This window comes from Triticum aestivum, chromosome 2D (assembly GCF_018294505.1).
Source record: "Triticum aestivum cultivar Chinese Spring chromosome 2D, IWGSC CS RefSeq v2.1, whole genome shotgun sequence".
NCBI classification, from domain to species: domain Eukaryota; kingdom Viridiplantae; phylum Streptophyta; class Magnoliopsida; order Poales; family Poaceae; genus Triticum; species Triticum aestivum.
This window is the reverse complement of record NC_057799.1, coordinates 630,512,878-630,526,363: the sequence shown is the minus strand read 5'-3', so window position 1 is coordinate 630,526,363 and position 13,486 is coordinate 630,512,878. Positions and strand designations below refer to the sequence as shown.

General features: G+C 51.1%; 1 protein-coding gene across 1 annotated transcript; it reads right to left on the bottom strand.

Moving 5' to 3' along the window:
- Positions 1-5,782: 5,782 nt before the first annotated feature.
- On the bottom strand, positions 5,783-6,881 carry LOC123055148 (two-component response regulator ORR6). Its single transcript, XM_044479104.1, has 2 exons — positions 6,530-6,881; positions 5,783-6,445 (listed from the first exon to the last, which is right to left on the bottom strand). The coding sequence occupies exons 1-2, from the start codon at positions 6,771-6,773 to the stop codon at positions 6,159-6,161; spliced, it is 531 nt and encodes a 176-aa protein (XP_044335039.1). The 5' UTR covers positions 6,774-6,881; the 3' UTR covers positions 5,783-6,158.
- Positions 6,882-13,486: the final 6,605 nt, after the last annotated feature.

The following is a 13,486-nucleotide window of genomic DNA, read 5'->3' as shown; positions in this document are numbered from 1 at the left end:
TGAAGCTTCCTTCTTGAAGACGTCGTCGTAGGTATCACCCTTGTGCCAGGGCTCCGGGTGAAAATCTCTGTCTGGTCGGACTTGATAGCGCCAATGCTTTGCGCCGTCACCTCTTAGGGGCATTGTTATAGAACTCAAGAGTCTTCGATCAGGCTATGGAGAGGTGTTAGGCCCCATCATATTGTATCATTCATCCATGTATTTTATTGTGTTGCTTTATATATAAAGCGGAGCGAAGCCTATTTTGAGTCATCCCCAGTTCACCAGTTATCCCTCTTCGCTTGACACAGACACTGGCATGGTCGTGATATTTTCTTCCTCCTTTTTTCCAATAATGTGGGATCGACGGCCGAGCTCCCGCTGCCCGTTGGTCCACTGCCGGAATTTTTTTTGAGGTGATCCACTGACGGATAAGTGGATCCCGTGGTCAACTCCAACGAGCCTGGCGACCCCAAGTCCAGCTCAGAGAAAGCCGACCAACTGGCTTACTGGCCGACGAACTGAACCCTGAATTGAACTTGGCCCGGGTGAAACATTAAAAGTTTAATAAATTGAAGGCACAAATGCAATTTTGTTCAACTAAAAATCAAGATACTAATAAAACATCAAAGAGCAAAAAATTCTCAGAAAGTGCTCCTTCCGTACCAAAGTATAAGACGTTTTTATATTTTGATATAGAGGAAGTACTAACATAGACTGCAACTTAAAATGCTTATTTGATTCTCACCCGCTGCCTGTTGGACCTTTTCTTCTCAGCAACCAACGGAACTATTCCCACAAAACTAGAGTACTGTTACGAGTAGTACCACCTCTCCCTAAACCAATCAATTCAACATACCCGACTTTGACACTCGAGAAGATCAGCACAGAATCAGATAAAATCAAGGACCCGAACTGACCTGACCTGACCTGACCAAACAGCCGGAGCGTTCCACACACACACCAATCTGTCAATCCAGGGGATCTCTCCCTGATCTGCACGTTTTCTCCGATTTAGTCCAGCTGCGTTCCACACACAGTTACATGTCACGTCGACGATGACACGCCATTTGCAGCAACAGTCTTGCATCTGTGGTTCGCCGGAAGGATCCGGCCCCGCGACCAAAGTCCGGCGAGCCTGGCGACCCCGAGTCCGGCCGGCCCGGACCAAAGCCAGCCAAGCGGCCACGCCCACGTTTCCCTCATGAACAGAACCGCCAGCGGGTGGCCGGCGTTTCCCGGCGGGCCATTTTCGGATGATCGATGCCCTGTCTGTCCATGCCGACCGTCCCGTCGCCTGGCCCCGCGGTGTCACACGCACCTGATGGCTCGACCCCCACTGGCCTATCCACCTCCTCCCTTTCATGATCGAGACTTTGATTCTGCCCGAGATCTGGATGTCGTCTAGGCACATGGATCGTGGAACAGCGACTGCATTGGCTTTTTTTGTAGAATCAACTGCATTGGCATTTGCATTAGTAGCTACACACATGCATGTACGATTGATGGTTCGCGTGGAGATGCTCGTGACTTGCAACGGAGGTCACCGGCGTCTTCCATTTTGGACCACCGAGAACATCTACGATATTAAAATATGTCAGATGAAAACGTATTTTTTGCGGGTATATATGAAAATGTATTTCATGATAAACCTAATTGCGGTATTGATATATCTCTATATAACATGATCAAAATTGACAAAGCTTGGCTTTTAAAAAAGAGAAAAAAAAACTGTCCTCAGTTTTCTCTCTCCTCCAGCTGCGTAATCTACTTGCGCCTGCCGCCGAGGAAAACCGGACACCTACCTGCGTTGCCGCCGACACCCTACACGCCATCGATATGGCCATTAGCGGCACGCCACAAAACTATCCACCTGCCCAAACCCCCGACGCACCGTCGCGTACCCCGCATCGCACCGCCCCGCCACACCCAACCACATCGCTCTGGCACACCCCACCCACACCCTCCTCCCCCCTCCCCTCATCACTTCCCTCCACCGCATCCCTTCTACGGTGAGCATGTTATATCGCTCAGATCCATCGAAGACCAGGGTGTCATCGGACCCTACATCGACGCGAGGCACCGATGTTGGCCGTGCTCCTCCCGATGGTGGCAGATCCGTTCTCTCGATGTCCGTGTTGATCAATGCTGACGAGCCCAGAGGGGTTCGCGCCACTGCCCCCCCCCCCCCTTTGATCTGCAGCACCGTCGGTGACACAGAGGTGAGAGCCGCTGCCCCTCCCCTTCCCTCGACTCGACCGGCGTGGCCCCACTCGGCGACAGGAACCCGTCGGCGTCGCCATCACCTCCCCTTGTGTCTACTTCGTCGACGAACCCACCACCGTTCGTGTGCAGTGCACTTTCTAATTTTGGACACAAGAAAATAGATGTCACGTGGCCAGTTTTCCGCTCAAATCTAGGTTCAGATGAACTTTACTTGGTTCTGAGACTTGAGGGACCAAATGTCATCCACAAATTGTTGAGGGATCGAATGTTAAATTTCAGCAAACTTAAGGATGGAAAACATACCTTCTCTCTTTTAAAAAAAACTTTGTGCACTATTAATTTGGCGAGGAAGACATTGCTTAACGCAGAAACACGCACGGAGATGTACCATGTACTCGAATCTCCCAATCCTTACATAGGCAGTACTACCACCCCGTACGCAGTACACGTACACAGCAAATTACTCCAGATGAGGTGTGGTCCAAACAATAAATCGGGTACATTTTGGTGGACTACCTTGAGAGCATGACGCCGGAATCAAGCAGCATCAAAGTAGATAATCGGCTGTACCCTGTACATACGTACGTATGTACGCATCGATCGACCAGCGAGACGCAGTTACTGTACGTAGGAAGCAGTACGCTACGTACGCGAGACGCGACACCCGCCGTGCGCCCCACGGAGTAGGTACGTGCCGCTCTCATAACTCGGGTCCGGCCCGGCCACGGGCATCAGTCAGTCCGTGCGATCTTCTCCGACTTTTCCTTCCTTCTTCCCCGAAGATCACAGTGGGCCTGTACCCACACTAATGCTAGTGGTCATGAGTTCATACAGTTCCAATCAGAACTTTATGACTCTGCCTCACGTAGTGATCTTGACATTTCTCCGCTACTAGCTGTTTAATGCCGGAGCAGGAGTTACTGCTACCTTTTACCTGCTGCCGGTGCCGTATCTCTGAATTCCAACAGTTTAAGCCATGTGGTTTCACTTCCAAAACAGTGTTCAGATCTAATCACTCCAACATGTTTTAACTCACCAGGTGAAACGTTTACCAGTGCTAAACAAATGTAGATTTACTGATTCCAGTAAACAATGTGAAGTCGAAAAGCTCGAACCACCTTCAACAAAAGGGTACCTGTACCCGAAACCGACAACGGCGAAAGCACTCTGCTGGGCCGACACTGACGCTGAGACTTTAGTTTTGTTTCACTCCGGTAAGAAACCCTTGTATGCAATGCGGCATTTGAATCCATTTTACTCCACTTCTCTCTCTTTTCAAATCTCCAATCCACAACGGGTAAATCTATCGGACAAAGGCCAGAAATGCTCACCCAGGTGAAACATACGTTTACCGGTGATAAACCAGACGATGATTGTTCACTTCCAACACATTGTGTACATCTAAGAGCAACTCCAACGGGCCGACCCAAATGGAAGGCGTTTTTGTCCGCTTTTTGTCCGTTTGGGTCGGCCGCCCGCCCGCCGTCCGCCCTCTTTTAGTTTTGGGTCGGCAGTGCATCTAATGGGCCGACCCATTTCATGACCGCGTGCGCTTTAGATCATGCCAGCGGCCATGCCGTCGCCCTGGTTTTGGCGCTCCAGCGCATGGAAAAGGTTCGCGCGCGCGGGGAAAAGCGGCCTAGCGCGCGCTGGTTTGGGCGCTCAGCGCGCGGGAAAGGTTCGCGCGCGCGCCGCGGCCGGCGCTCGTTATAAGAAGGCGCCTCATGCACACTCTGTCCGCCGCCCACTCGTCTCGCCCCCCTCCCACTAGCCTCGCCGCCTCTGCGCCACCATGTCGATGCGCCGCCTGGGCGCTTCGGATTTTCGTGGAGTCCGCGAGCGCCGCTCCGGCGGCTTCTCCTCCGAGATCTGGTTCTGCGAGAAATGCCTCATCCTCGGCACCTTCGACACCGCAGAGGAGGCGGCCCGCGAGCACGACGCGGCGGCGTGGCGCCTCCTGAGGCCTCGTCGGGAGATGAATTTTCCCGACGTGTCGAGCCAGCGGGCGTAGGATCTCGCGCCTCTCCTGCGGCTTTTCACCGACGAGGATCGTCGTGTCCACCGGAGGCGGCAGGGTCGCCTCGCCATCGCCGAGATGGACGTGGAAGCCATGGTGGTGTGGCGCGAACGCTCCCGCAGGACATCGTCGACGAGCGCCAGTTCTACAAGCAAAGGAGGTTGGAGAGGGACGCGAGGAGGACGGAGCGAGCCGCCTATCGGGAGGACAAGTGTTCGCGGAAGCAGGCCGCTCAATTGAAACTGAAGTTACGAGAAATGCCGGGTTGGGACTTCGAAGACGAGCAGCAGGCTGACGCCTAGATTCAGACGTCGGAGGAGGACATTACCGAGTCGGAGTCGGAAAGCGACGAGTAGTTGGTCTTTTCTTTTATATGTGTACACTAGAACTATCTTTTTATCGGAAAAAATGGCCGGCGTCGTCGGCGACGAAGCAGGGGGACGATGGTGTGCTGATTGATGTGGAGAGGCCAGTCCAATGTGCCACCGACCAGCGGGCCCGGTGAGGAAAGAGGGCGAGCGCGCGCGCGTCCGTCTTGTGTCCGCGCCGACGCAAATCCGGCTCAAAAATGGGCCGGGAATGGGTCGGCAGGCGGACGAAAGCGGACGCGCGTCCATTTGGATCGGCGCGTTGGGCCGACTTTTCTGTCCGTGCCGACCCAAACGGACGGCCGCGGACGAAATGGGTCGCCCCATTGGAGTTGCTCTAATCACTTCAACATTTTTTACTCACCAGGTGAAACGTTTACCAGTGATGAATAAACAAACGTAGATAAACTGATTCTAGTAAACAATGTGAAGTCAAGGCCAGGAATGCTCACCCAGCAGCACAGGGTCTCGGTGGACTTTTCTTCTTGCAAAGTGCAAACCAACGGAACCACTATTCCAACAAACATCTGCTGCAACTACTTGTCCACAACTCAACCAAAGATAACATATACACGCACATACATATCCGACTTTGACATTCCACGAGACAGGACACGGAATCAGATAAAATCAGAACCCGACCTAATAACAAACACACAGCTGCACGCACCAATCCGCCATATCTTCTCCCTGATCCGCATGTTTATTCCCAGTTTAATTCATCCAGGCAGCCACATGGTGGCCACATACAGCGCTCCCACACCTCACCTCGCCTCGCCTTGTGCGGAAGCAGAATCTGGCACCAGGTAAGCAGATCTCCGGGGAGATCCTTCCACAGTGCCCCCATTCATTACCATATATGCTCCGGCCTTTGGACCTTTTCAGTTTTTTATACGCCGCGTATAACAACAGCTCACCTAAGACAACCCACAGCCATTTGTATATGTACAATTACGAGATACGCACGTACGATCAAGATTGTGCTTCTGCTAGTATATTAGCTCGTCGACATCAGCATCAGAGCAAGTAATTATTAACAATCAATCATGGAAAATTGTATCGCGTGGCAGACAAAGCATGATTAGGGGCAGACACATGTATGAACAGCCGTGAGCATGTGGAGATTGATCAAGGAGATAGGAACCAGATGATGATAGTTAATTGCTGATTCATGCCAAAAGACTAACTCTGATTATGAAACTGTCAACATGTTGCTCTGATCCGATGCCATTTCATCAAAGCTTTCGACATGTAGCCAAGAGGGGAAACTTCTCTGAACAACATTCATTCAGAAGATATCCTTCCTTTTGGTAGAAGGAATACTCTGTTTCGGTTTGTTCTTCTTGGCATCTCTGAAGAAGCAGAGCACACAAGGGGACGAACGAACTAACATCCTAATCTAAATCATCATCATCTCCTAGGACCCCAAAAAGTCAAGCTGTTGTTTGAGGCGGCAGCGAGCGGCGGATCTATGTCCATGGGAAAGAAGACCGAAGAAAAAAGAATTGAAAAATCCTGCTCTACTTAAGAATTAATCCTCCTCCGTTGTCTGAGGCTTGGACGGCTGATCACCGGATGCGGTTGCAGAGGCGGGAGACGTCGGAGGGGCGGACGGGCTTGAGGAGGAAGTCCTCGGCGCCCTCCTCGAGGCAGCGGGTGATGCGGTTGGGCACGTTCTCCGACGACATGATCACCACGGGGATCTCCCGGAGCTCCGACGACTCCTTGACGCGCTTCAGCAGCTCGTACCCGGTCATGCCGGGCATCCAGTAGTCGGTGATGATCATGTTCACGTCCGTGATGAGCCCCAGGCCCAGCAGCTCCAGCGCCCTCGTCGCAGAGTCCACGGTAGTCACTGCAACACAGAACAAGGCAGGTTAGAACATGTACCAAACAAGGATCGATCGACTAGCCGTCCAGTTTCTTGAAGATTTCTCACCTCTGTATTTGGAGCTGCGGAGGATCTTGGCGATGACGGCGCGGTCGACGACGCTGTCGTCGACGGCGAGCACGTGCAGCTCGGCCTGGACCTGGACCTGGACGACGACCTCGTCGGCGTCGGTCATCACCGGCACCACCTTGCGGTCGCCGGCGGGGGCGGGCTTCGGGGAGGGCGCCACCTTGGCGGCCATGGCGGCCGGCAGGGTCATGGCCGGAGCCTGGGTGGGAGCAGCGGCGGCCATCAGTAGATCAAACTCGCCGGAGCAGCAGGAGCAGAAGTATGGAACGGCGAAGAACTCGTCTGAAGGATTGACGTGTTGATGCGTTTGGGTGTGTGTTGGTTGGGTTGGCCGCGACGCGCGGCGGTATATATACAGGGGCGGGGGGAAGCGGAAAATAAATGCGGGGGAAATCCTGCGAGATCTCGAAAGGGATCCTAGGCTCGCGGATCGAGTGAAACCCAGCCCCCGGTGGGTCCCGGGCCCGATCCGGGCGCGGATCCGCGGGCCCCGCGGCCCAGCCCGGGAGATCCCCGCCGGGATTTTCCTGCCGAGCCCCTCGCTTTCGCTCCGTCACCTCCTCTATCGCTCACGCACACCGTATGTTGTTTGCGTATCTTCTCCTCCCTTTTTCTTTTCTCTCCATCCGTTGGGGTGTGGGCAAGTGGGGAGGAGAGGAGATTTGCGTGCATGGGGCACGCACAAGCTGCATCACTTTTTTTTTAGATTTTTCTTTCTGTATGCATGTGTGTATCGGGCCGGCTGGCTAGGATTTGATTTGGTCTTTCCGGGCGGCAGCAGGTGATCCGTACCGGGTGGGCTCGGGGATTTGCTTGAAAATTGTGGATCTTTTTTGGGTGAGCGGCGGCAGGACACGTCTTGATTTCGGAGATTCACCCGTGATTCGTGAGATCATTCATCGGCTGGTTTGGTTTGGTTTGGTTTCCTTCCGTGCGTGGAAGGGTCACTTGCCCCTTGGATACCAGGAGCCTCTCCTCCTGCATCACAGCTGTTGGTGATCGATCTCACACGCGATCTCTTTCTTTCTTCCTTTCACTCCGAGCCCAGCCCACGTACGTAACGCACCATCAACGTGCGTGCATGGCAGGATCCCCGGATTTCATTCCGGAGCCGGGCCCGTGATCGTTCAATCCATCGGTGGAGAATCGAGGCCCGCACCGTGACATATCACCTCTGGATGGCAGCTGTACTGATCCCTTCTCATGCACGGCTGTAACTGATCTCACACGCGATCTTCTTATTTCTTTCACTGGGTACGTAACGCACCATCAACGTCGTGGCCCCTTCCGCGTGCGTGCATGGCAGGATCCCCGGATTTCGTTCGCGATCGCTCGGGCGGGACGGGCCATTTACGCCGGCCGGGCGCCACCGACCGGTCGCTCGAAAGAATCGCGTCGCGTGATCTTCCATCGGCGGGACGAGGGGGACCAACAACGGCAGTCGAGCGACCCGGCCAGTACGCGTCCACGCGTCCCGTGATACGTTGCAGATCTTGGGTGCGGGGATCGACGACGACATCGACCGGACGGACGTCGGTGGCGTGGAGTCGACTAGAGGAGTACTGGTACGGCTCGTAGGCAGCGGCGGTTGATGGTAGGGGTTCAGAGTCAGTGAATGTCCGTGGCAGAGTACCACCAGATTTGGATTCCGGATGCTGCTGTACTGGAAAAGGTGATCGCAGAATCGGTTGCGGCAGGCCGTGCGTCTGCGCCGGGATATGAATGCTGGTGAGGTACGTACGTGCCGGGCAGGACCGGATACAGGAACCTTCCTCGCTACGCAAACCGTGATCGCAGACGCCAGCTAGCTGCATCCTGCATTCGTGGGTGCAGATCTTTCTGTTTTTCGCAAGAGGAAACGTAGGCACGATTTTGGCGACGATCTCATCGACCAGTGGACTGCTTTTCTGGTACGTATTGGTTTTGTGATGAGATCGTATTAACTTCACCGTTTCAACTCAAACGACTTTTCTATCTTTGTCAAGGAGCAATAGCCGAGAGCTTTGGCTGTTGCTTTAGGGGGTGTTTGGTTCCAGGAACTTTTTTGTGTTCGGATTAAAAAAAGTCCCTAAAAGTCCCCTAGCAAACCAAACAGGGGGGACTTTTTTGAGACTTTTTGCTAAAAGTCCTTAGAAGCACCTCCTTGAGAGTCTTTTTCAAAAAGTCTTAGGGACTAGAAAAAGTCCTAGGACTAGAGAACCAAACACCACCTTAGTACTTTCTCCGTCTCACATTAACTGCCGCTCAAAGGATATATCTAATCTTTGTCTAATATTAATTATCACTCATCTAACCATATGTCAGTTGAGTAAAATTCGGTGTATTTGATCAAGCGGTGGAGTATTCATATACTGGGGGCGTTATCAAATGGTTTCAACTAACACTACATTTTACCCTGCAAAAAAAACTAACACTACTTTTCTATTTTTGACATCGCGCAAACGCCAAGAGCTTTGGCTATTTCTTTATTTATTTTTGCGAGATTAATAGTAGTTTATTCCATCATGTTAGAGCTACAAATCTTCAGCAAGATTTCCTCAATACATGGGGGGCCTCTAACGAGCCACACGGCCGTGGCTCGCTTAGAGCGACTGTACCTTGTCAGACAATCCGCAACAATAACTTTAGTACTAGTTGAATACCCATGTGTTGCCACGGGATGACATGTAAAATCTAGAACATAACTTATTGATTCAATGTGTTTTACTTGGACGGACAGGTTGGCAACTATGGAACAAAAATTGTAATGCATAGATCAAGAAATATATATTACAATATATTTTTCTGGGCAAGGGTGTGCGTGCAATTTTTGGTCATAACACGGGAAGACTTCACCATTTATACCATGCTTCCTCATCCGCCCCCTCCTGTTCTCTCATTCAACGTCATCTCATTACACGTCTGATGCTCCATCATCATCCATGAGCTTGTTCTAGTTCTGACGATTACCTGAAGATTACCATCTAGTGTCCATCCCCATAGATGGATAATAACAACAAATGTGCGGCTGGCCTCAGCTTCACCTCAAGCTCCACAGCACACACAAACCTAGGCTCTGCACTATGATAAGGTGCTCCATAACAGTGGACGATCTCGAGCTCTACATCACCTACAATGAAACCTCCTGTATAAGGAAGTTCCTTCAAACAATATTGCAGGCCATGGTGAACTTGTGTGATTAAGGTCCTTGAAAACATATTGTAGTTGGCCGCGCTGCTAACCTTCTTAAGGAAACTTAAGTAGTGCCTAGTTCATGATTCCCATTCAGTATTCGAGTTCATACGATTCAATAGAAGCTAACTAAAAGAAAATGCCATCTTCAAACCATATGAGCTACAAAATACATTTTAGCTACAAATTATGAAAATAGATTAAAATCGATGTACAACCTTCTAAAAGCTTTATGTAGTTTAATGATGAGCAAGAGTGCTAGACAAGTTCCCTAAAAAAAGAGTGCTAGACAAGTTCCATATCTTCATTGCATGACTATAAATTGGATATCCTCCCAGACTATAGCCTGGGAACCATCCCTAACTAAGAAAATGCTAATCTGGAAATTCGTTGGCGTTCATCACCCCTAATAAGCTAAGATTCGAATGCGATCATATAGCCCCCAGTGGCTTTGGCGATGCCGATCAAAAGGGTACCGACAGCTATGTTCTCTTTGGTTCGAATACGACCCATGTTTGAACAGGAAGCCCCCAAATGACCTTAAGAGTTGTTTAACGACGCTGATTCGGATACGATCCACGTCGGTTCCCAAAAGGAGTTGAGCTATGATTCAAATATGATCAAAGAAAACTCCCCAATGAGCTCGGCAATTTGCCAATCAAGTGGGTATCGACAGCTATGTTCTCTTTGGTTCGAATACGACCTATGTTTGAACAGGAAGCCCCCAAGTGATCATATTGTTTACGGCTAGATTCGAATACGATCATAAGCCGGATCCACCTCCAAGTGACCATGTGATGTTGTAATGGAAATAACACGTTTACCTTTGGAGGAGAAAAGGACAGAGGTCCTGCTTTATTATTTATCATAATATATACATGGCTATAAAAATATGTACATTATGAGAGCCGGTGGCTCAAGTGTAATAAGGCCGAAGCTGAGCTATGTTCCACGGCCGACGGGTTTCCTCCTCCGACTTGCGTGAATCTTTGTGCTCCCGAACGTCAATAAGGTAGTATGACCCGTTTTGCAAGTTCTTACTGACCACAAAGGGCCCTTCCCAAGGCGGGGATAACTTGTGCGCATCTGTTTGATCTTGGATGAGTCGGAGCACCAGATCACCTTCCTGGAAGACCCGGGACTTAACCCGGCGGCTGTGATAACGGCGCAGGTCTTGTTGGTAAATCGCCGAGCGAGCTGCTGCCACATCACGCTGTTCGTCCAACAAGTCAAGAGCATCTTGGCGCGCCTGCTCATTATCCGCCTCCACATAAGCCGCCACTCGAGGTGAGTCATGACGGATGTCGCTAGGGAGGACTGCTTCCGCTCCATAAACCATGAAGAACGGCGTGTAACCCGTAGACCTGTTAGGAGTAGTATTGATACTCCATAACACGGAGGGTAACTCCTCCACCCAACAACCCGGCGTCCGTTGCAAAGGGACCAAAAGCCGGGGCTTGATGCCCTTCAAGATCTCTTGATTAGCTCTCTTAGCTTGACCATTGGATTGAGGGTGAGCCACTGATGAAACATCAAGTCGAATATGCTCTCGTTGACAAAACTCCTCCATGGCGCCCTTAGACAGTTTGGTACCATTGTCAGTTATAATGCTGTGTGGAAAGCCAAAGCGAAATATCACCCTTTTCATGAACTGAACCGCCGTGGCTGCGTCACACTTACTAACTGGCTCTGCTTCAACCCACTTTATGAATTTGTCAACTGCCACCAAGAGGTGGGTCTTCTTATCCTTGGACCTTTTAAAAGGCCCAACCATGTCAAGCCCCCAGACCGCAAATGGCCAAGTGATTGGTATCATCCTCAGCTCTTGAGCCGGCACATGAGCCCGTCGCGAGAACCTCTGACAACCGTCACATCTACTGACCAAGTCCTCGCATCAGCATGAGCCGTCAGCCAATAAAAATCATGACGAAAAGCCTTGGCCACCAGAGATTTTGAGCCGGCATGATGGCCACAATCCCCCTCGTGAATCTCACGCAAAATATCTTGGCCTTCCTCAGGGGAAACACAACGCTGGAAAGTTCCAGTAACACTGCGGCGATGTAGCTCACCATTGATAATTATCATTGACTTAGACCGCCGGGTTATTTGTCTGGCCAAAGTTTCATCCTCAGGCAACTCTCCCCGGGTCATGTAAGCCAAGTATGGTACTGTCCAGTCTGGGGTGATGTGAAGAGCCGCCACCAACTATGCCTCCGGGTCAGGGACAGCCAAGTCTTCCTCTGTAGGCAACTTAACAGAAGGGTTATGCAAGATGTCCAAGAAAGTATTAGGCGGCACCGGCTTTCGCTGAGAGCCCAGCCGGCTTAACGCATCAGCCGCCTCGTTCTTCCTGCGATCGATGTGCTCTACTTGGTAACCCTGAAAGTGTCCAGCAATGGCATCAACTTCACGGCGATAAGCCGCCATGAGAGGGTCCTTGGAATCCCACTTGCCTGATACTTGTTGAGCCACTAAATCTGAGTCGCCAAAGCACCTTACCCGGCTCAAGCTCATCTCCTTAGCCATCCGAAGACCGTGGAGCAAGGCCTCGTACTCAGCCGCATTGTTAGTGCAGGGAAACATCAACCGTAGCACATAACAAAACTTGTCACCTTTAGGGGAAGCCAATACAACTACAGCCCCCGAGCCCTCCAATTGCCTAGACCCATCGAAGTGAATAGTCCAATATGTATTATCCGGCTTTTCTTCGGGTACCTGTAGCTCTGTCCAATCGTTGATGAAATCCACCAAAGCTTGAGATTTAACAGCAGTGCGCGGTACGTATTTCAGACCATGAGGCCCAAGCTCTATAGCCCACTTAGCCACTCTTCCTGTGGCTTCTCTGTTTTGGATGATATCTCCAAGGGGAACAGAACTAACCACAGTGATAGGGTGACCCTGGAAATAATGCTTAAGCTTCCGGCTTGCCATGAACACACCATAAACAAGCTTCTGCCAATGTGGATACCGCTGTTTGGACTCGATGAGCACTTCGCTGACGTAGTAAACCGACCGCTGAACTGGGTACTCCTTACCCTCTTCCTTGCGCTCCACCACCACAGCCACACTGACGACTCGTGTGTTAGCAGCTACATACAGTAATAAGGGCTCCTTGTCAACCGGAGCAGCAAGGACTGGGGGCTCAGCCAGCTGTCTCTTCAAATCCTCAAAAGCAGCATTAGCAGCATCATTCCAGATAAAGTCATCAGTTTTCTTCATCAACTGGTACAGTGGCATGGCCTTTTCACCCAAGCGGCTTATAAACCGGCTCAAAGCAGCAATGCGGCCTGCTAGACGCTGGACGTCGTTTATACACGCCGGCTTAGCCAGAGAGGTGATTGCCTTAATTTTTTCCGGGTTAGCTTCAATGCCTCTGTTAGACACCAGGAAACCCAAGAGCTTGCCTGCAGGAACACCAAAAACACACTTGGCCGGGTTAAGCATCATCTTGTAAACCCGGAGATTATCAAAGGTTTCTCTAAGGTCATCGACCAGGGTCTCCTTCTCCCTGGATTTAACCACGATATCATCCACATAGGCATGAACATTGCGCCCAATCTGGTTATGAAGACAATTCTGCACACAACGCTGGTAAGTCGCCTGTGCACTCTTGAGTCCAAAAGGCATAGACACATAACAGAAGGCTCCAAAGGGAGTGATGAACGCCGTCTTCTCCTGGTCCTTAACTGCCATTTTAATCTGATGGTATCCAGAATAAGCATCCAAGAAACTTAAGCGCTCACAACCCGCCGTAGCATCAATGAT

Coding starts and splice junctions, on each gene's coding strand:
- LOC123055148 (XM_044479104.1), bottom strand. CDS start 6,773: ATGGCCGCCGCTGCTCCCACCCAGGCTCCGGCCATGACCCTGCCGGCC. Junction 6,446..6,529: donor CCGCAGCTCCAAATACAGAG/GTGAGAAATCTT, acceptor TCTGTGTTGCAG/TGACTACCGTGGACTCTGCG.